Raw genomic sequence first — 24,704 nt, forward strand, 5'->3', positions numbered from 1 at the left:
CTCCAGCTCTCCTCCCATTTAACCTGCTCTTTACCTCTTAATCCACAGCAGAAATCTTCTCCCAGCTATCTATTTCCTGATGGTTTGTCGAGATATTAGGCCTCATTCAGAGGTCAGTGATCCACCAGTGTTTGGTCAGTGTCAGATTTTTACCCTACGGTCACAATCAGTATTTAGTCAGTATTTTACATCAGTATTTGTCAGCCAAAACTAGGAGTGGGTGATAAATGCAGAAGTGGTGACGTGTTTCTATTATACTTTTCCTCTGATTGTGGCTTACAAATACTGATGTAAAATACTGACCAAATACTGAAAGTGGGAACGTGGCTTTGGGACAGGTGCATTGTTTCCTCCATACTGTGACCTCGCACTGTCCACCCATGCTGTACCTTTTCCATACTAGACCGCCTCTTCACATTGCCCCCTCTCTATACTGTGCCCTCACACTACTGTATGTTCCCCTATACTGCCCAGTCCTTATTCTGTGCCCCCGCTTCACACTTTCTCCCCTCTACATACAGTCCCTTCCATACTGTGCTTTCACACTGTCTTCCCTCGTTACATCCTTTCTATATTCTTTCCACCATACTGTCTCCTCACTGTCCATTTCTATACTGCCCAGTGTCACACTTTCTCCCCTCTACATACTGTCCCTTCCATACTGTGCTTTCATACTGTCTCCCCTCGTTACATCCTTTCTATACTCTTTCCCCCATACTGTCTCCTCACACTGTCCATTTCTACACTGCCCAGTCTCTATGCTGTGCCCCCGCATCACACTTTCTCCCCTCTACATACTGTCCCTTCCATACTGTGCTTTCACACTGTCTCCCCTTGTTACATCCTTTCTATACTGTTTACACCATACTGTCTCCTCACACTGTCCATTTCTACACTGTTTAGTCTCTATATGGAGCCCCTGCACATGCCTCAAATAAAAATCCTCTATTTCTTCAGCTCCATTGTTGCGTTACCTCACTGCTGTCTTCTACTCCTCTGTGGAGCAGGAGTGATGTCAGCAGAGGGATCAGGTCGGATCACGCAGCTGAACATTGCTTTGACCACAGAAGAGCTCCAATTTTCCAAGTTGAAGTGTTTTTTGATGTGGGTTTTGGAGTGGACCTGTGTCAAAATCTTCATAAAAAAAACTCAGTGTAAACATATCCTAAAGCCAAAGCACAAAGACTGTGGTCTCCTTGGCACACTGCCTTCCGGGTTATTATTAATGCACATTCTTATAAAAAAAAAATAATACTAATAATAATATCTATAAAAAATATCTGTTTTTACACAAGAAACCACAAGCCACCAAATATCACTGTTGTGTGTTTTATTTTTATACTGTAGCTTCTGTTTTGATTTTCCTGTAAATTGTAAATGTTTCTTTAAAGGAAATGTATTTGTACAGTTTGATGCATTTACAAACACACAGCAATTTCCCATAAGTACAAACATCAAATTTTACAGCTCAACAGTAACAATTGGATATTAATTTAAAGGGTTTTTCAGAATTAAAAAAAAACAAACTTTTCAACATCCATTCAGGCACTGAACACCTCTAGTCCAGGGGGTACATCTAGAATTGCTGCTCGGTCCCATTCACCACAATGGGGTTAAAATGCATGAAATGGAATCTGTCATCGTTTTTTTTTCTATGTAATCTGGTAGCAGCTTGATGTAGGGGCTGAGACACTGATTCCACTGATGTGCCACTTGCTGGACTCCATGCTATAATTTGGATAAAATCCCTGTTTTTCTGCTGTAGATTCAACAGTGCTCAAATTCTGAGCTGTGCAAAATCCCACCCACATCACTGATTGGCTGCTTTCTGTGTACAATGTATATTGAGGTTGATGTGGGGCTGGACCAGGAGGCATGAGACTCCTAGTCCTGTACTGATAATTTCCTGGTGATAAAACACTTATTGTATTGAAACAGCAACAGCCTGTTAGTTGACACATCGCTGGAATCAGGATCTCAGCCCCTACATCATGCTGCTCTCAGATTACATAGAGAAACATGTTGACGGATTCCACACAACAGATGAGGATTATGCTTTTCCTGGAAAGGAGGAGACTTTAATTTAGAAAATTTAGAAAATGTATCTGTCTACTGTTACAGGAAAGTCTGTAGGCAACCTGTGCCTCTACCCACGGGTCCAATGGGTTATCATCAGCATGTGACTGGCAATGAGTTAATTTATGTAGTTAAAATGGATTAATTTAGCATCAAGATTATTGGTGGGGAGGCTAACCAAGATGTGCTTTGATACGTCTCCCCTCCATGTTTCCTATATGTTCTTCTTGGGTACACAACACATTAAATTATCGGAGGAGGATACTGTCAGGATACCAGTGCCAGACTGGCCATTCAGTACAATTCTGTAAGCAACTATAACAACCATACACAAGTACTGAAATACATACAAATGACAATATATGGTTAATGCGACATTGCATCATTCAGCAACCCAGCCAATCAGTTTTTACATTTCCAATTTTAACAATCTTCAAGATCTTGTCTTCCATCTCATAGTAGTACTGGTCCTTGAAGAAATAACTGTAGCCTAAAACATAAGAAGGCGAAATATATAAGTGGGGAAATATTTTCTAAATTATATAAAACTATTCAGTTGTTATTTGTCTAATTTCCCTTTGGCGGCATTCACATATTCGTGTGAAATGTTAGAGTGCCGTCAGATTTTATCGGACAGCACTCAAACCTATAGAATGTCACAGATCCATTTGCACATCTGTGAAAAAGACGGATCTGAGAATGAAATCTGTGAAACGTCCCGATGTCGACGATCAGAATAAGATGTGGATGGATATGAGAATGAGATCTGTGAAACGTCCCGATGTTGAGGATCAGAATAGGATGTGGATGGATCAGAAAATGAGATCTGTGAAACGTCCTGATGTTGAGGATCAGAATAACATGTGGATGGATCAGAGAATGAGATCTGTGAAACGTCCCCATATCGAGGATCAGAATAGGATGTGGATGGATCAGAGAATGAGATCTGTGAAACGTCCCGATGTCGAGGATCAGAATAGGATGTGTGTGGATCAGAGAATGAGATCTGTGAAACGTCCCGATGTTGAGGATCAGAATATTATGTGAATGGGTCAGAATGAGACCTGAGAAACGTCCCGATGTTGAGGATCAGAATACGATGTGGATGGATCAGAGAATGAGATCTGTGAAACGTCCCTATATCGAGGATCAGAATAGGACGTGGATGGATCAGAGAATGAGATCTGTGAAACGTCCCGATGTCGAGGATCAGAATAAGACGTGGATGGATCAGAGAATGAGATCTGTGAAACGTCCCTATATCGAGAATCAGAATAGGACGTGGATGGATCAGAGAATGAGATCTGTGAAACGTCCCTATATCGACAATCAGAATAGGACGTGGATGGATCAGAGAATGAGATCTGTGAAACGTCCCTATATCGACAATCAGAATAGGACGTGGATGGATCAGAGAATGAGATCTGTGAAACGTCCCGATGTCGAGGATCAGAATAGGATGTGGGTGGATCAGAGAATGAGATCTGTGAAACGTCCCGATGTTGAGGATCAGAATAGGATGTGGGTGGATCAGAGAATGAGATCTGTGAAACGTCCCGATGTTGAGGATCAGAATAGGATGTGGCTGGACTAGAGAATGAGATCTGTGAAAAGTCCCCATATCGAGGATCAGAATAGTATGTGGATGGATCAGAGACTGAGATCTGTGAAACGTCCCGATGTTGAGGATCAGAATATTATGTGAATGGGTCAGAATGAGTCCCGATGTTGAGGATCAGAATAGGATGTGGATGGACCAGTGAATGAGATCTGTGAAACGCCGCCCCCCCCACCCCCGAACCAAAACCCTAGCTACGCCTCTGATTCTCATGGATGTGTGAATACACCCTTAGAAAGGTAGCTCAGAATTAGATATAAATATATGCTTTTTTTTTTCAGAAGCAGCTCACACACCCTAGTTTGGTCTGATATCCAGATCGCACTCGGCCATGCAAATCAATTAGTCCATGGAAAACATCAAACTGCACTCAGATGACATCTAAATGCAGGATGATTTTTGCGTTCTCACAGAATAAAGCGAAGATGGAAACATTTTTTTCTCCATCCTCTCCTCATATCCGAAAGAATCGGATCACACTACGATCACACTCTGATCCAACTCTGATCAGAGTTGGATCAGAGTGTCCTTTGCATAATCGTCCAGATTCTCTGGAATCAGGGAATATACAGTCGTTTACTCATGCCTTAACCCTGTACAATCCCTGCCCACCACTTTACCTTCAATGTGCTCTTCCTTTGCTCTATACAGTCCACATCTCCCCTATGAGGTTGGTTTCACATGTCTGATGCCCACACCAGCCGTGGGTCACCGGCCCCAAACACAACAGCTTTATAAGTATATATGTGGCTGTCGAGTTCAGGTCAATAGATCTGCAGCCGGTTGAGTCCGCGATTGCGGTCTATACTCCGACTGTGAATGGCGGACATGTCAAAGTAGCATCAGGAACGCTTTTCTCTACTTTGATTCCGATAATTTTGGTCTTGCCGGGTCCATATTTCCCCCACATTATACTGTGCACACTGTATAGTCAAAGTAAGGGTCACATCATGTCGTGGAGGCCGAGAACGGAGCGGATAACTGAAAGAACTACCTGCATTAGCTTTTACACGATGTATTATGTACAGAAGATTCTTTACGTTTTCTTACCATTTCCGTTGAGGTCAAATACGGCATCTAGATTATCGTGAACACCATTCCACGAATCTGCAATTAGTTTCGGGAAACCGATATCCATTTTCTGCTTCACTTCATTATACCTAAGAAAACAAGAAAAGTAAAAATGAAACAAACATCACAAATAGTGTTGAGCGAGCGTGCTGGGATAAGGTGTTATCGGAGCATGCTCGGGTGCTAACCAAGTGACTTCGACGTGCTCGAAAAATATGTTCGAGTCTGATTCAGGCTACCAGTAGTTCGGGCGCCATGATAAATACTTTCTATGGTTTTCTATACTGGTCTGCTGGTGTCTCTGGTTGGGATCGGATCCTCTCGAAGAGTCACAGCTCAGCTGACTGCTTCCACCTCCATAATCCAGCGATTTTGTGGTGGCCTCTGTACCCGTATCCTCAGTGATCAAAATACCTCTAACTGTACTATGGATTGACAACAGGAGATATCTTGAAAAATTAATGAATTTATACAAAAGGTATTGGAAAATCACTTTGTACTGAAACTTGAAAACTCCCATAATACACGTATGTGACAAGTGTAGCGGTCTCAGAGTTGGTCTTATGTAGTTGGGAATAATACTACCGCAACCATTAATAGTACCGTAACCATCTCACAGAATTGTCGGCATTACCTCCAGAATTTGTCTTCGGCAAAAATGTAGGTTTTTTTGTTTTTGCTCCAGTTGAATGCAGCATCCACACGCTTGACATCTGAGGGTAGTCCAAGGCTACTTATCTTTTTAGGGTATCCTCTTTCTAGTGCGCTTGAAGTATAAACCCAGTATTCATCGCCTGTTACACAAAGCAAATACAGAACATGACAACATTGTATGTGGATACAGAAGTATAGAGCCATAGCTTCAGTGTATCAAAGAAAAAGATGGTTCTGATGCTTGCGGCCCGTGGTTTGGGGCTTATAGATCTAGTGATAGGTTCTCTTACAATGGTGTCCACATTAGTGGTGCATGCTTCTATCATTCATGTCCACCAACTCCTTTTATAATGGCGACAAAAAATATCAAATATGTCAGATGGAGTGAGTGATAAATACCTGGATGCAAAAAAAAATTGGACAACCAATGGTAACTGTCTTAAAGGGTTTTTCCATTCTTTTTTTTTTTATGTAAAGTATGGCTTGACTAAAATAATAAATGACACGTACTTGACTATCAATCCATCATTTCTTCCATTGCTAGGTCTCCTTTCCTTTTTGTTTTTCAGTTTTTGTCCATGCATCACTCTTGTAGCCAATCAATGCCTGCATCAGTGATGAGTTGGCCACTGATTGGCTGCCGTTGTCATGCTTTGACAAAAATGTAGAGGAGACCGACGGGGGACCCAGACAGTCGTAATGAGATACGGCAAGGGATCGATATGTGACTGCTGGTTAGTATTCTGATATCACACTCAGGACATCTGATAATTAATAGAAACTTGTGAACAACCCAATTAAACCTTGATTACAGAAAGACTAGGGCCAGCTATAGAGAGATACCAGGGTAGGGTGGATTTTTTTAAGGGTTATGAAAGTCACCTGACGGAGGAGCACAGAGAACACGGAGTTTGTATGAACCCTACAGTATCTTAGATTATGTATATATTCTATGGGAGAATTTCCCGTTACGTCAGTCTGCCAAATCAGCCTGTTAAAGAGGAATGCATGAAGCCTGCACGCTTTTATGGCAGGCTGAACTCTGGCTTGTGCACATGATCTCTGTGTAATTTTTGTGTTCTGCCTTTTTTGTGATTTATGCTTTAAAAGGGCAACAGCAATTCCTGTATTGCTTCATTTCTTCCTGCATATCTGCATTACTCACCTCTACCTCCATGTATATAGCGGTTTCCATATTTCCCAACTTTTAATGATAAGAAAGAGGGAAGCAATTTTTATTTTATACTAAGCCAGTAACCTTAAGAGTATGTGCACACGTTGCGGATTCTGCTGCGGATTTTTCCGCAGCGGATTTTGAAAATTCACTGCGGATTTTACAGCGGTTTCTTCTGCGGATTCCACTGCGGGTTTACATTTGCAGTTTCCTATTGGTGCAGGTGTAAATCCGCTGCGGAATCCGCAGAAAGAATTGACATGCTGCGGAAAATAATCGGCTGCGTTTCCGCGCGGATTTTTCCGCAGCATGTGCACAGCGTTTTTTTTTTCCCATAGGTTTACATGGTACTGTAAACTTAGGGAAAACTGCTGCGGATCCGCAGCGTCAAAACCGCTGCGGATCCGCAGCAAAATCCGCAACGTGTGCACATACCCTGACTCTCCCAGATCTTTACATGTACCCTCACAGAAATATTCTCCCAGTGAAGGCCATTAGTGTTCTACATAGTAATTAAGGTTGAAGGAAGACTTTAAGTCCATCTAGTTCAACCCATAGCCTAACCTAACATGCCCTAACATGTTGATCCAGAGGAAGGCAAAAAAAAAACAAAGAGTAAGCTCCACATTGGGGAAAAAATTCCTTCCCGACTCCACATACGGCAATCAGACTAGTTCCCTGGATCAACGCCCTATCAAGGAATCTAGTGTATATACCCTGTAACATTATACTTTTCCAGAAAGGTATCCAGTCCCCTCTTAAATTTTAGTAATGAATCACTCATTACAACATCATACGGCAGAGAGTTCCATAGTCTCACTGCTCTTACAGTAAAGAATCCGCGTCTATTATTATGCTTAAACCTTCTTTCCTCCAGACGTAGAGGATGCCCCCTTGTCCCTGTCACCGGTCTATGATTAAAAAGATCATCAGAAAGCTCTTTGTCCTGTCCCCTCATATATTTATACATTAACATGAGATCACCCCTTAGCCTTCGTTTTTCCAAACTAAATAGCCCCAAGTGTAATAACCTATCTTGGTATTGCAGACCCCCCCAGTCCTCTAATAACCTTGGTCGCTCTTCTCTGCACCCGCTCTAGTTCAGCTATGTCTTTCTTATACACCGGAGACCAGAACTGTGCACAGTATTCTAAGTGTGGTCGCACTAGTGACTTGTATAGAGGTAAAATTATGTTCTCCTCATGAGCATCTATGCCTCTTTCAATGCATCCCATTATTTTATTTGCCTTTGTAGCAGCTGCCTGACACTGGCCACTAAATGTGAGTTTGTCATCCAACCATACTACCAGGTCTTTTTCATTGACGGCTTTGCCCAGAGTTTTAGAATTAAGCACATAGTTATACATCTTATTACTTCTACCCAAGTGCATGACCTTACATTTATCCCCATTAAGGCTCATTTGCCATTTATCAGCCCAAGCTTCTAGTTTACATAAATCATCCTGTAATATAAAATTGTCCTCCTCTGTATTGATTACCCTGCAGAGTTTAGTGTCATCTGCAAATATTTAAATTATGCTCTGTATGCCCTCTACAAGGTCATTAATAAATATGTTAAAAAGAAGAGAGCCCTTTACTGACCCCTGTGGTACCCCACTGCTAACCGTGACCCCGTCCGAGTGTGCTCTATTAATAAACACCCTTTGTTTCCTATCCCTGAGCCAGCTCTTAACCCACTTACACATATTTTTCCCTATCCCCATTATTCTCATTTTATGTATCAACCTTTTGTGTGGCACCGTATCAAAAGCTTTTGAAAAGTCCATATACACTACGTCCACTGGGATCCCTTGGTCCAGTCCGGAACTTACCTCTTCATAGAAATTGATCAGATTAGTCTGACAGGAACGGTCCCTAGTAAATCCATGTTGATATTGGGTCATGAGGTCATTCCTCTTCAGATACTCCAGCATAGCATCCCTTAGAATGCCCTCCAGGATTTTACCCACAGTAGAGGTTAAGCTTACTGGCCTACATACGATACACTTTTCATGGCCCCCACAGTGCCCAACACACAGTATGATGCCCATATAGCACCACCCATACACTATGGTGTCCCAACAGTACATTCCCCCTACACAGAGTATGTTGCTCTCACAGTATATTCCCCCACACACAGTATAATTTCCCCACAGTATATTCCCCCACACACAGTATGATGTCCTCACAGTGCATTCCCCCCACAGTATGATGTCCCCCACAGTACATTCCCCACACACACAGTATGACGTCCCCCACGATGTATTCCCCCACACACAGTATGATGTCCACACAGTACATTCCCCCACACACAGTATGATGTCCACACAGTGCATTCCCCCCACATACAGTATGATGTCCACACAGTACATTCCCCACACCCACAGTATGATGTCCCCCACAGTATATTCCCCTACACGCAGTATGATGTCCCCCACAGTATATTCCCCCCCCACAGTACGATGTCCCCCACAGTACATTACCCCACACACAGTAGTATGATGTCCCCCACAGTACATTACCCCCCACACAGTATGATGTCCCCCACAGTACATTACCCCACACACAGTATGATGTCCCCCACAGTACATTACCCCCACACAGTATGATGTCCACACAGTACATTCCCCCACACACAGTATGATGTCCCCTACAGTACATTCCCCCACACACAGTATGATGTCCCCCAAAGTACATTCCCCTACACACAGTATAATGTCCCCCACAGTACATTCCCCCACACACAGTATGATGGCCACACAGTACATTCCCCCACACACAGTATGGTGTCCCCACAGTACATTATCCCCCACACAGTATAATGTCCCCACAGTACATTTTCCCACACACAGTATGATGACTCAACAGTACATTTCCCCCACACAGTATAATGCCCACACAGTACATTTTCCCCCACACAGTATGATGTCCCCAGAGTACATCCCCCCACACAGTATGATGTCCCCAGAGTACAATCCCTTAAACACAGTATGTCCCCACAGTACATTCCCCCCCACACAGTATGATGACTCAACAGTACATTTCCCCCACACAGTATAATGCCCACACAGTACATTTTCCCCCACACAGTATGATGTCCCCAGAGTACATCCCCCCACACAGTATAATGTCCCCAGAGTACATTCCCCCCCACACACAGTATGATGTCCCCACAGTACATTCACCTACACACAGTATGATGACTCCACAGTACATTTCCCCCACACAGTATAATGCCCACACATTACATTTTACCCCACACAGTTTGATGTCCCCACAGTACATCCCCCACACACAGTATGATGTCCCCAGAGTACATTCCCCTACACACAGTATGATGTCCCCACGGTACATTCCCCCCACACAGTATGATGCTCTCACAGTATATTCCCCCACACACAGTAAAATGTCCCTACAGTACATTCCCCTACACACAGTATGATGCCCACACAGTATATTTCCCCACACACAGTATGATGTCCCCACAGTACATTCCCTACACACAGTATGATGCCTCCACGATACATTCCCCCCACACAGTATGACATCCCCATAGTACATTCTCCCACGCACAGCTAATTTACTCACAGTACATTCACCCACACATAGTATGATGCCCTGAGAAGTACATTCTCCCCCACAGTATGATGTTCCCACAATACTTTCCCCCACACACAGTTAATTTACCTATAGCACATTCCCCCCACACAGTTTGATGCCCCCACGGTATATTCCCCACACACACAGTATGATACCCACAAAATACATTCCCTCACACATGGTATAATCAGATTGAGGCACCCTGCGCTTTTGGAATGATGCCTCTAATATATTCAGTTCAGTTTAAAAGTTATGTCCTTCATATATAATACTTAAAAGGGTTTTGCAGGACTTTGATCTTGATGGCCTATCATTAGAATAGGTCATCAAGATCAGATCGATGGGGTTGCCGGGTGTCGAACCCCGCTGTTTTGATATTGATGATTAGTGATGGGCGGAACTGAACAGTAAAGTTCGGGGTCCGCACCGAACACCGTCTTATTGTTCGGCTGTTGTGAGTACTACTCCCATCAGCCTACACCTGCTGTCACTGATTGCTGTCGCTGATAACAGCAAGAGCAGGAGCCACTGATGGGAGTAGTCATCAGTCAGCGCCTGCGCGCTAAATAAATACATTTATTTATACAAAAGGACGTGGGATATTTTATATTTTTGATAACCAGCATGGCAAAACTGACAACTGCGTGCTGCAACCCTCATCTGTTAGCTTTATCAAGTGTGGTTATCAAGAATAGAGGGGTCCCCATGCCTGAGAATACCAGCCCCCTGCTGTCTGTTTTATCTTGGCTGGTTGTCAAAAATGTTTGTGACCTGACACCGTTTTTTAAATTATTTATTTAAATACATTTAAAAAAACGGTGTGGGGACCCCTGTATTTTTGATAACCAGCCATGATAAAGCTGACAGCTGAGGATTGCAGATCGCAAAAAAAAATGTATTTATAGCACAGGCACCGGCTGATGAATGCTCCAATCAGTGGTGCCTGCTCTCATTGTTATCAGCGACAGCAGGCATGGGCTGATGGGAGTAGTATGCTCACATCATCCAACACCTCTGACCGGAGGTAATCTTTTTAAAGTCGGTCACAGCTGCTGGCTCATGCTGTCAACTGACAGCATGGTTACCGCAGCTCTCTGACCAGCAGTAATGATCTTATCGCCATTAAGAGGCTATGTTTGCCGCACTGTCATGCAGATGACAGTGTCGCAAACAATGGATGTTCAGGCCCCCCATGGATGAATGGGATCTGGATTCAGGTTCAGATACTGTTCTGGTATCCAAACCAAACTTTTTTTTTAAATGTTTGGCCGAACTCACCGGACCCAAACATCCAGGGGTTCACCCATCACTATTGATTATCTATCTAAAGCATAGGCTAAAGACAGATAATCAATATCAAACCCCTATAATGCTAATCAATCTAAGTTGGTAAATTATAAAGTAAGAAACTTAAGGTGTGGTGAATTCCCCACTGAAGAGAATAATTCCTTAAAGGGAATCTGCCACCAGGTTTATGTTTCCTTACCTGATTCCAAGGCACCATTAAGACATTCCTACATGTGGAGATGATGAAAAGAATGAACATTCATAGGAAAGCTGGTTCCTGATCATTATCTCTGTGAAAACATGACAGGAATCAGATGACAAACAAGCCAAGACTCATTTGTCAAATGATTGCATCTTCTGTGGGAGATTTAAAATCATCTTTGGCTGGCAGCACACCTCTGTATGTATAATTACCAATATTTTTAAGACCCCTTAAGCCCTGCCCCTTAACAGCACCGCGCTCCTCCCTGGAACGCCCATCTCCTCCCAGGAACACCTCCAGACAGAACCGCGCTCCTCCCTGGAACGCCCCTCTCCTCCCAGGAATACCTCCAGACAGGACCGCGCTCCTCCCTGGAACGCCCCTTTCCTCCCAGGAATACCTCCAGACAGGACCGCGCTCCTCCCTGGAACGCCCCTCTCCTCTCAGGAATACCTCCAGACAGGACCGCGCTCCTCCCTGGAACGCCCCTCTCCTCCCAGGAATACCTCCAGACAGAACCGCGCTCCTCCCTGGAACGCCCCTCTCCTCCCAGGAATACCTCCAGACTACTCCAGAATTCTCAATTTTGGGCAGTGTTTACGTAGCCCCCTTTCATCCCAGGTGTCCAGAGAAACCCAGGACTACTATATTAAGGGGTTGTGCTACAAAATGTAGAAGGACAAACAATCATGCCAACGAAAGTTCGTCCAAAGACAGTATTTACATTCAAGATGATTGCCACAGGTTGAACGAACAATAAACAATTTCCTAAATTTCCATCAGTGCTTAAATAGTTTAGCTGCCTGTGTAATTCCCAACAGTGAAAGCTTTGAATTACCCATAGGATATGTGATAATGTTCTAAACAGGCCAGACACAGGGACCCCAGCAATCATGAAAGATGGTGCTTTCATTAGAGTTGAGCAAATATGTTCATAACCAGTCGAATCTGAATTTGCCATATTCGTGCCCTATTGGTACCCTCTTCATGCCAAATTTATATTTGACGATCGATTCTGAACATATTCGATCATTTCTACTTGCATTGACCAATGACGTTCGGCTGTGTTTGGTGAATATTCCAAATACAATATTCGCCGCTGATCGTAATCGGAACCAAATTTTGAAAAATTCGCTCAACTCTATCTGTGATATCTTGGAGATGGCTGAACCCTGTCTGCAGTTATTTATTGCTGTCCCTTTCCAATCAGACTGAGTTGGACCCAGGGACCCCAACAAACTCAACAACGGTTCAATGATATTCTAGAAATAGCTGAGCACTGTATCTGGCTAGCTCTAGCTGTCTTTTTCCATTTCGATTGAGTTGGCCACAGGGAACGGTCCCGAAAATAGTGCTGCTATACTCTGGAGAAAGCTGAGGGATGTACCTGGCTTTCTCTGGTAGTCCCTTTCCAATCAGATTGAAGGAGCCATATGATTCCAACGATGGGGCAGTGATATTCTGGAGATAGCCGAGCGCTGCACCTGGCCATCTCTGGCAATCCCTTTCCAATCGGTTTGGGTCAGACCCAAATATCCCAACAGTCCAGAGAATAATGCAGTGATTTCCCGGAGATTGCTGAGCACTGTACACGGCCATCTCTGGCAGTCCCTTTCCAATCGGTTTGGGTCAGACCCAAATATCCCAACTATCCTGAGAAAGGTGCTGTAATTTCCTTGAGATTGCTGAGCACTGTACCCGGCTATCTCTGGCAGTCCCTTTCCAATCAGATTGAGGGACCCATATGATCCCAAGGATGGGGCAGTGATTATCTGGAGATTGCTGAGCACTGTACCCGACCATCTCTGGCAGTCCCTTTCCAATTGGTTTGGGTCAGACGCAAATATCCCAACAATCCAGAGAATGGTGCTGTGATTTCCTGGAGATTGCTGAGCACTGTACCCGGCTATCTCTGGCAGTCCCTTTCCAATCAGATTGAGGGACCTATATGATCCCAAGGATGGGGCAGTGATATTCTAGAGATAGCTGGATGCTGTGCTGTACCCTACTATCTCTGGGAGTCCCATAGAGAATGAATACAATGGTGGTTGTGCATGTGAGGCATTTCAGAGCCCTGTTCTCCAGATACGGTTTCAGGGTCCGATGGAAAGGTGATAACTTTCCATGTTTTGAATAATCTTTTAAATTCGTGCTGCCGTTTTCCTAAAAACAAGCCTGTCTTTAATTTTGAGATATACCCAACTCCTGGCCTTATTGCATTGTCTTACTGGGTTCAAAATATAACTTCAGTTTTGTCATTGTCCATTAGAAAAAAGACTGAGAAGACCAAGGTCTAGACTGTTCGCACAAGCCCTTCCAACATTAGGTGGGCAGCTTGTGTCACAATAATGAATCACGCTTTGGTAATACTGAAATGCATCTGACCTTAAGGCCCATGTGGAAAACATTAAAAATCTAGTCATCCAACAGACTTGTGGTTTTGCGTAGTTCTAGAAACTGATATAAAAAGACGCCACTCTACGCAGTTTTCTCTGCAAGGAACATAAAGTACTATAGCAATTATGCAAATGAAAATCATTACAACACACTCAATACTAAAAAAGACTATTGTTGAACAAACATGATCAAGTTCATACAACACGGATTATGTCCAGATGTGCCTGGTAAATGGAAAATATTCTTGGATGCCCGGAACACAAAATCCATAGTCACAAACCTCTACATTAACACACCTAATTAAATGGGGAGGACAATCACTGGGTATTGAATCTCATTGAAGAGGTTATGGAGATTTATTTAAAGGCAATGTCCTATGGGAAAAAGTTTGCAAATTAGCTTTAACGGGAGACATCCATCTGTAGACAGCACTGTTTTGTGGTTCATGCCCTTCATCAGTACAAAGCAAGGTGCTACTGGCTCTCATTGAAGAGACCAAGTGTGCATATGGTGAGCTCAATAGTCCTTGCCTCGATCCAATTGGATATGTATGGTTAAAGAAGAGCTGTTACCCAAAACTCAATGCAAAATCTTTAACTGCTCTGTGCCACTTATTCTACTGGTGACCTTGTTTGTGGCAGAGACCCTTGGGCAACAGGGAACAGGTTCAACTAATACCAATGTACATCCTGAACCTGAAACTCACAATCTCTATGTAAGATCATGCAAACAAATTAATTTAGTAATTGTTGAGGGAACGTTTAAAGTGCATGCACAGAATATCCCATAAATGGTTGATGTTTGTCACCTACATGGGACTTCCATTCTCCCATTCAGGCTTGTCACTCTTCTGATAAAAGTGAACTTGAGCTATGGTTGTTCCTTAATTTTGAAAATTATGGGGCCTACAGAAATCATCGGCTTAGCCTTTCCATAACTCTAGATGACCTCTATTCTTCTGATAGGAGACAGTTCCAAAGGTGAGATTCCCTCCATCATCAATTAAACATTTATAGTTGTGCGTCATGGGTATAATGGCAATCCACAGTGATTAAAGGGGTGTTCCACTAGGATATTGATGACCTCTCCAATCAGCTGTTCACCAGAGGAAACCATCTACCTTGAAGGAGCTGGTGCAGTTTTGCCTTGAGGACTGGGCAAAAATCCCAGAGTCAAGATGTGGAAAGCTCAAAAACTTATCCAAAGCGACTTGCTGCTGTAATTGTCGCTAAAGGAGGCTCTACAAAGTACTGACTTTAGGGGTTGTGAATAGTTATACACACTGAAATTTTCAAATATTTTTTATTTTGTCCTATTTGTTGTTTGCTTCTGAATTAAAGAAAACTTGTTCATAGTTGTACTCATGTCCTTTCTGAACTGATGCAAACCCTGAAAAAAAACTGAAATTCCAGGTTGTGAGGTAGCAAAACATGAAAAATGCAAAGGGGGTGAATTCTTACGCAAGCCACTGTAAGTCGTGTGTCTGTCCTTTATATTGTCCACACACATATTAATATGTATAAATTAGATCTCCTCCGAGGCGTCTTTTTTCTAAGCAAAACAAGCCCAACTTTTCCAACCTCTCATCATCTGAGCGGCCTTCCATGTCTTGTAATAATCTAGTTCCCGCCTTTGAACTGACGCTATCTTCCCAATACCAATATCCTGTCTTAAAATGTGGAGACCAAATCTGGATCCCATATTCTAGATGTGTTCTTACGAGTCATTTACTTGTACAAGTTAGTCATGTCCTCCCTTTAATGACTCTTCTCAAGACTTTGAACCTCCGTGCCCCTTAGAAGCCGCTGATTGACATTGCCGCTTAGTCTGTGATCTAGAGGATCTCTCAGATCCTTCTCTACAAGTGACTCTCCTAGTTTGACTCCTCCTAGAACATATTGTGCCCACAATTATTAGTACCCAGATGAATAACTTTTTACATTAAGCTCATTCATTATAATACATTTTGATTTTCTGCTATTTTTCTACATTTACACACAAATATGGATGAAGGCAATTTATTTTCACCTGCAAAGAAAATTGTCTTCTCCTCATGAGGATCTTCATAAACAGCATCAATTTTGTCAGGTAGCTCTGGCCAGAAAGTAGCAATAAGCAGGGGACCTGAGGGCCTGCTTCTTCGGTTTACTGACCTCCATATAAACCTTGGGGAAGAAAACAAATATTCATTAGAAATTTGTATTTTATTTTATTTTTTTGCCTATTGTCTATACAATATATTTAGATTTTTGTTGCTGCGTGATCGGAACCTTTATGAAGTCTCAATGAAAAAATGTGTTTCCCTGCCAAGTGGTGCTCCCATTTCTCTTTCACTTTATCCATATATTCATCATATAATAAATATAATATTTACAAAGAGCCGGTTCACACTGGTGCCCTAGCTTCCACAGCCATGCCATTAATTGAATGGATCTAAACGTTGACTTATGGACCCAATTGATAAATAACAAAAAAACTATACGTTAATCACTTTCTTATCTCTTACCTATCTTTGAAGAAAAATATCTCTCCTCTAATTTGTGAAATTCCATCGAATACAATGTCTTTGCTACAGAGCTCAGGAGTAACGGGGCCTAATGTTGGTGAAGGTCCAGGTCCAGGTTCAGGTCCGGGTCTAGGCTTAGATCCCGTACCTGGAAGATATATGCATGGTTATGAAACCAATAGCTAAACAGTAGGAGTAGTATGGACTGTTGGATTCGGTACCAGATGAAGAAGCAAATATTAAGTTCAGTAATCTCTCCAACTTAAAGGTGAACCATCATTTTCATTTTTATTCCATAAATCAATAAGATATTAGAAATATGTAGCTGCATATCTGGATCTCAAAAAGTAAAGACTCCCAAAGTATACTGTCATCTGATAGAGAGATTGGGGTTTGTATAGTTCAATACAATCAGTCTTATCTTTTACCATATCAAAACTTTAAGGTTCAAACTCACCATAAAGTTCCTGGATCCCACTGATATCATCTTGTGAGAGTCGGAAGTTTTTTACATAAGTGTATATTGGTGCCATTAGGGCACCGGGGTCATCCGAATGCTCGAGTCCAAGAGCGTGTCCAAACTCGTGGGCCGCAACAAGAAAGAGGCTATAACCTGGGGGGGAAAAAAGCTTGTTGTTGACGGAAGGAAATGGAATGACGGACCATGTACTGTACTATATATTTAGAAAGATCTCCTAATCACTCATACGTTTTGGCTTTCTTATCCTGTCCCTTCCCACTTGTGTACCTTGATCAGGACAGAAACCCCATTTCCGGTCATCGTCGTAACTACTGCTGGTCGCACACCATAGTTTGCCATCGCTTCTTCCAGAACTTGTACATGAGTTATACTTATTGCCAAGGAAAGTAAAAGGAAAGACACATGGGGAGCCTTCTGCATTTCCTCCAATTGTAGACAATGCTGTAAAAATATTACAAAAGTTTAATTCACAGCTATGTACGGGTCACAAAAAGGACAAAATTATGGCCCATTTAACGGGCAAGTACTGCAATGACCAACAAACATCCTATGCTGTTACATACCAGTTCTGGTGCCCCTTGTCAGTGGTCTAGCTGTATTAGTCACAGCAGTCACAATTATGACTGGGCCCCGAATTCAGTGGGGCCAAGGTGCCCCTGTATTACATCTACAAGAGGAAATTGCCAAATTTAACAGTATAGGCTTCCTACCTTCTCTTTGGCCACAAGGGAATTCAGACCTGTGGCCGAGAGGAAACCAGAAACATGCACAGACATTAGTGACCTGGCACAGGTGCCGCTACAACCTCAAAGACTTTGAACACCTGTGCAGGGCTGTCAACCTCATAGATCAGAAGGGACCATAGCCAATTACTGGCCCAGGGGGAGAAGGGATTTATCATTACTATGTAGTGGGCATTATTACCATGTAGGGGCACAAAAGGGGCATTATTCTTGTTTATGGGGCAAAAGGTGGGCCTTCTTACTCTGCAGAGTCAAAAAAGGTGGCACTAATATGGTATTATTCAGTATTACTATCGGCGACACAATATGGGTGTTATCTGTTTGGCACTCAAGTTTGAGGGCAATATCTATTTGGCACTATTATCAGGAGCGCTGTCTGCACTATTTTCTTTAGGGTAATGATAAATATGACACCATTTAAGTTTCAAGTGATAGGTACCATAATGGGGGTCAATGGGGCAGTAACAGGCTCTGGCTCGGCACAGAACCAAGTCACGCCTGCAAAACGTGTTCATGATGGACTGGGCTGGATGGAAAAGACAGGAGATGCAAAGACATTTTTTAAAAGTGCTGTTTTCTTGTCCCCCATCGATCTATAAGTTATCACTGATACTGTGGATATGTGACGACTTATCTTCACCTGATAGCCCATTTAAATTCGGCAAAAAAAAAGAGATTTAACACAAGAATTGACCAAGTTCGTGAACAGATCTCACATATTTGTGTGCCATGTAAATCTGTTGCCCTATCTTCCATTCACTATTAATGGTTAGATGTCCGTTGCATTAATGTTTTAATTTAATAGCGCGTCTGTAAAGCGCTGCCATTGACATGAAGTTTGCATGCCTACTGCACTGACACCTAGTGGCCAGTGTGAAAAGTAAAATCCTAAAAGTTTTATATACTGATGGTTGGTAAGTTCTGAAAATCACCCCAAAAGCAAAAAAAAAGCTTCTTAAAAATATACATAAAAATAACAGCACATTGTACGCTACTCAGTAGACACTGTTGATATAAATTAGGTCAGGAACACACAACTTTGGTAAGCTACAAAACAGCGGCCTTGTAAGAGTGAATCGACCTCCCAAGAAATCCTTACAGTGGCTTTCTGTTTGCTTTCTCAGCCAGCTTAGCCCAAAATGCCCCGTGTTACTGGCTGTGCACACAGCGCTTTCCGGCCAGCCGCACTGAGTCATCCCTTAGTCATTCTTTACTCTCTATGAACGATATAATGAATTTACTATTTCTTCAATCTACAAACCAACGAGGGCTAATAAGTTCATAAAAAAAAACTATGATCCATAGAAAATATCTGTCACCAGGGGACAATATTTGTTCAAAGAGAAGCCTCCTGAGATATTCACTTCTAGGGCTGGAGAAGCTAGCCAAAAAATACAAGAGCCCGGATTTTCTTCCACTTGCCTCCGTCAAATCCGATGAGTCACTAAGACTGTGAAAAGTTTTTTAAGTCAAATGCTGAATATAAGAGAGATAAGGGTTTTCAGGGGATAGCAAAAAAATGACTTTGTCACTGTAATAATATAAAGGTAGTAGTAGGACAAGATATTGCTGATGCCCCCATCGCTAGGCAGGTGCTCCTTCTTGGGGTCCCGGCTGCTTCACTTCTGGTCCAGTGGTCGACACAAGAGAAGGTTTCCTGTGTTGCCCATTACCGAAGCAATGTCTGGATGTCCATTTCAATAGGCGAGCCAGCCCCCAATGTATACAAAACCAAAGAGGCTGGCTTAGATAGTGAAAACCAGCCTCCTTCACATACAGCTATGGTCACACGTGACACATGAAACACCATCAGACATGACCAGAGCAGTGGGTGTAGGGGGATGGCGGAATGCTCATTTTAATAGCTAAGCCAGACCCCTTCTCTGTTCACTGCCAATGTATACCCAGGGAAAGTGGCTGACTTAGCTACTGCATTAAGAGCAACTGCTTCATTCAGAATTCTGCAGGTTTCAGAGCTGAACTCCGCCCTTGAGGATTACAGAATATTAGGGCACAGTCAGACAGCCATATAAATCGGACTGAGATTGGACTGCAGTGTTTGGACTTACCGGCAACTCTACCTGACCAGAGCTTGGCAGCTGCACAGAAGTATATGAAGCTGTCACGATCAGGCCGGGAGAGCCGCCAGCCAGTCCGAGCATCGCGATCTGATCTATATCCGATTTATGCGGCAGTCTGACTGCACCCTTTAGGTTTAGTTATGTGCATTCTGTGAAGTGTATTCTAAATGCTGCATTATAAATTGTCTGGTCTGATGATATCATCAGGCTGATCAATAACACATGAAGCCTCCGGGAGCTCCACATTGTAAAGCCACAAGTATAATGTGCACTGCCAAATCATGTGCCCCATGTGTGCCAATACCGGTCACACGCAAGACTCATCGTTTTATACATACAGTCATGGCCGAAAGTTGGCACCTTTGAAATTGTCCCAGAAAATGAAGTATTTCTCCCAGAAAATTATTGCACTTACACATGCTTTGTTATACAAATGTTTTTTCCTTTGTGTGTATTGGAGCAACAAAAAAAACAGAGAGAAAAAGGCAAATTGGACATAATTTCACATAAAACTCCCCAAATGGGCCGGACAAAATTGTTGGCACCCTCAACTTAATATTTGGTTGCACGCCCTTTGGAATAAATAGCTACAATCAATTTCTTCCTATGACCATCAACAAGCTTCTTACACCTCTCAGCTGGAATTTTGAAGCACTCTTCTTTTCCAAACTGCTCCAAGTCTCTCATATTTGAAGGCATCTTCTCCCAACGGCAATTTTAGATCCAAACTCATTGCTGGCCACTTCAGAACATCTCTCCAGCACTTTGTTTCCATCCATTTCTGGGTGCTTCTTGAAACATATTTGGGGTCATTGTCCTGTTGGAAGACCCATGATCTAGCTCAGCTTTTTGACACTAGGTACTACATTGTGACCCAAAATCCTTTGGTAATCACAGATTTCATGATGCCTTGTACACAGGCAACAAAACAACACAAAACATCTTTGAAGTTCCACCATATTCGACTGTAGATATTGTGTTCTTTTACTTGTAGGCCACATTCCATTTTTGCTAAACGGTAGAATGATGTGCTTTACCACAAATCTCTATCTTGGTCTCATCTTTTCCAGAAGGATTTTGGTTTACTCACGTACACTTTGGCAAACGGCAGTCTAGTTCTTTATGTCTGTGTCAGCAGTAGGGTATTCCTGGGTCTCCTGCCACAGTGTTTCATTTCATTCAAATGTCGACAGATAGTTTGTGCTGACAAGGATGCACACTGAGCCTGCAGGGCAGCTTGAATTTCTTTGGAACCTGATTGGGCGGCTTATCCACCATCTGAACTATCCTGCGTTCCAACTTTTCAGCAATTTTTCTCTGCCAGCCACGTCCATTGAGATTAGCTACAGTATCATGGGTTGTAAACTTCTTAATTATGGTTTGCATCGTGTACAGAGGAACATCAAGGTCTCTGGAGATGGACTTGAAACTTTGAGATTGTCCATATTGTTCAAAAACTTTGGTTGTCAAATCCTCAGACAGTTCTCTTCTCCACTTTTGGTTCTCCATGCTTAGTGTGGCACACAAAGACACATAATGCAAAGATTGAGTCAATCTCTTCCCTAATTATTTGGTTACAAGTGTAATTTGCCCACACTTGTTACTTGCCACAGGTAAGTTTGAAAGAGTATCACATGCTTGAAAGATAGTTGTTTACCCACAATGTTGAAAGGTGAAAACAATGTTGTCTGGCCCATTTTGGGGGTTTTGTGTGAAATTATGAGCAATTTGCCTTTGTTCTCTGTTTTTTTTGTGTTGTTCCAATATACATAAAGGAAATAAACATGTATAACAGAAACTGTGTAATTGCAATAATTTTCTGGGAGAAATACTTTCAAGGGTGCCAGGCGGCCATGACTGTATATATATATAAAACTCTTCAAATTACACACCTGTTTCTGGGCAGAATCCATAGGATTTATCCTGGTCATAGTCTTCTGTTGTTGAACACCACCGGTAGCTATCCGTCCTTCCCTCGGTTGTACAGCTGTCGTAGCTTTTGCCTTGAAACTTAAAGGGAAACTTGCAGGGCTTTCCATCTGCATTTCCAGCCAAAGTGAATAATACTGGAGGGGAAGAAAGGAAGAGGTTTCAGGTGCTGATTTTATCACACATTTATCTTAAGGGTATGTGCACACGTCAGGATTTCTTGCAGAAATTTCCTGAAGAAAACCGGAATTTTTCTGCAAGAAATCGGCATTTTTTTTTTTTGCGTTTTTTCCCTGGTTTTTTCGCGTTTTTTTTAGCATTTTGCAAGCGTAATTAGCTTGCAGAATGCTAAAGTTTTCCAAGCGATCTGTAGCATCGCTTGGAAAACTGATTGACAGGTTGGTCACACTTGTCAAACATAGTGTTTGACAAGTGTGACCAACTTTTTACTATAGATGCAGCCTATGCAGCATCAATAGTAAAAGATAGAATGTTTAAAAATAATAAAAAAACCAAAAAAAATGGTTATACTCACCTGCAGACAGCCGATCTCCTCAGCGGCGTCCGTTCCTATAGATGGTGTGTGTGTGCAGGACCTTTGATGACGTCGCGGTCACGTGAGCGGTCACATGAGCGGTCATGCGACCAATCGCAAGACCGCGATGTCATCGCAGGTCCTTCAGACACTCCAGCTATAGGAACCGAAGCGGCAGCATGCACCGCTGAGAGGTTGGAAGACTCCGGGGGCCATCGAAGGTGAGTATATGACTATTTTTTATTTTAATTCTTTTTTTTTAACCAATTATATGGTGCCCTGTCCGTGGAGGAGAGTCTCCTCTCCTCCACCCTGGGTACCAACCGCACATGATCTGCTTACTTCCCGCATGGTGGGCATAGCCCCGTGCGGGAAGTAAGCAGATCAATGCATTCCTAGGTGTGCGGAATCCCCGCAATTCCGCAAATTTAATGAACATGTTGCTTTTTTTTCCGCAATGCGATTTTTTCGCGGAAAAAAATGCAACATTTGCACAAGAAATGCGGAATACACTTAAAGGGAACCTATCACCCCGTTTTTTAAAGATTAGATAAAAATAGTGTGAAATAGGGGCAGAGCTGGGCTTTACATTAGTGCCTTTTTGTTGCCTTTATTCCCCCGTTAAGCTGCCGAAATACCTGTGTGAAGTGGCCGTTTTGTCCTGTCACTCAAGTTGGTCAGGTCGGATGGGCGTGGTTACAGCGCTTTTTTTCCCTCAGAAACCTGCTCATCATTACGTTGGTGGCGTAGTGGTGTGCGCATGTCCAAAGCGAAGATCCACTGCCCAGGAGATTCAAAACAGCGCGGGCTTCGCTATTCGCCGTTTACCGGTGGGCGCGGCCATCTTTCCTGTGGCCGCGCGTGCGCAGATGGAGCGCTCTGCTGCCCGGGCTTCAGGAAAATGGCCGCCGTGATCTCCATCTGCGCACGCGCGGAATCCCGCGGCCATTTTCCTGAAGCCCGGGCAGCAGAGCGCTCCATCTGCGCACGCGCGGCCACAGGAAAGATGGCCGCGCCCACCGGTAAACGGCGAATAGCGAAGCCCGCGCTGTTTTGAATCTCCTGGGCAGTGGATCTTCGCTTTGGACATGCGCACACCACTACGCCACCAACGTAATGATGAGCAGGTTTCTGAGGGAAAAAAAGCGCTGTAACCACGCCCATCCGACCTGACCAACTTGAGTGACAGGACAAAACGGCCACTTCACACTGGTATTTCGGCAGCCTAACGGGGGAATAAAGGCAACAAAAAGGCACTAATGTAAAGCCCAGCTCTGCCCCTATTTCACACTATTTTTATCTAGTCTTTAAAAAACGGGGTGATAGGTTCCCTTTAAAATAATGGGAGGCATATGTAAGCATTTTTTTTGCCTTTTTTTCGTGTTTTTATCACGTTTTTATAGCGAAAAAACGCGAAAAAACCCCCAAAAATACTGAACGTGTGCACATGGCCTAAGAAGCGTTAGACGACAGAATGGAGGATCAGACCACACAGAGTTTGTTTGTAGTCTGTTATCATGGAGACACACATGTCTGCAACAGAAGGAGATTTCAAATAAAGGGGTTGATCACCAACTGAAAAATTTTTCTTAAATGCTACAGTGCAACAAATCGAATAAAAATAACACACACTTCCCGGACCGGCGCCATTCCAACGATGATGGCTTTGTTTCTTCCAGCACTCACGTGATATTGTTTTGTCATGTGAGCACTGAATCCTATCAGTGGCCTTTGCAAGACAGCAGCCAATCACTGATGGGTTGCAGCGCTCACGTTCCTCCCAGCACTCATGTGATATTATGTCACGTGAAAGCTGAAGCCCATGGGCGATCAGTTGCAGTCTGTCAAAGGCTGCTGATGGCTCAACCTAAATTAGGTCAACAATCTTAAAAGTGTTGTCCATGATTGTGATGACAGCTTGCAGTCACGCTATGTGACTGCAGACTTCTGAATCCTCACAGTGTGCGCACATCACGCTGTCAACATCCTGAGAGCGGTTGGTCACGACTCAGGTGACCGCAAGTATGTGATATGTTTACTTCCGGTCACATTCCTACTAGACGTCCTCAGCCAAGTGAATTGAGCGCGGCAGTGCACGTCTAGTTGGCACATGACTGCTTGTGTGATTGTCTGCTCCCGACACTGGAATATCCTGACAGTGTGCGATGTGCACGCTTGTGAGGATTCAGAAGTTTGCCTTCACATAAGGTGACTGCAGACTTTCATTAGAAACCCGGATGTCCCCTAAAACTCCTTCAGGGTGGGTTCACACAATGCAGTCTAATTGGAACTTTCAAGAATTCCATGGAAAACATGTATTTTTTTACCAGAGTTTTCAAAGAAGCACCAC

General features: G+C 43.1%; 1 protein-coding gene across 1 annotated transcript in view; it reads right to left on the bottom strand.

Moving 5' to 3' along the window:
• Positions 1-1,315: 1,315 nt before the first annotated feature.
• Positions 1,316-24,704, bottom strand: part of MMP2 (matrix metallopeptidase 2) — a 40,513-nt gene continuing 17,124 nt past the window's right edge. Inside the window, exons 6-13 of the mRNA XM_077288261.1 lie at positions 21,783-21,956; positions 17,334-17,507; positions 17,043-17,198; positions 16,586-16,733; positions 16,108-16,244; positions 5,400-5,559; positions 4,745-4,854; positions 1,316-2,566 (exon numbers count right to left, since the gene is read on the bottom strand). Coding sequence (XP_077144376.1) covers positions 2,463-2,566; positions 4,745-4,854; positions 5,400-5,559; positions 16,108-16,244; positions 16,586-16,733; positions 17,043-17,198; positions 17,334-17,507; positions 21,783-21,956 — 1,163 coding nt within the window. The 3' untranslated portion in view covers positions 1,316-2,462. The remainder of the gene's footprint in view (positions 2,567-4,744; positions 4,855-5,399; positions 5,560-16,107; positions 16,245-16,585; positions 16,734-17,042; positions 17,199-17,333; positions 17,508-21,782; positions 21,957-24,704) is intronic.

Source organism: Ranitomeya variabilis, chromosome 2 (assembly GCF_051348905.1).
Source record: "Ranitomeya variabilis isolate aRanVar5 chromosome 2, aRanVar5.hap1, whole genome shotgun sequence".
In the NCBI taxonomy this organism is placed as follows: Eukaryota; Metazoa; Chordata; class Amphibia; order Anura; family Dendrobatidae; genus Ranitomeya; species Ranitomeya variabilis.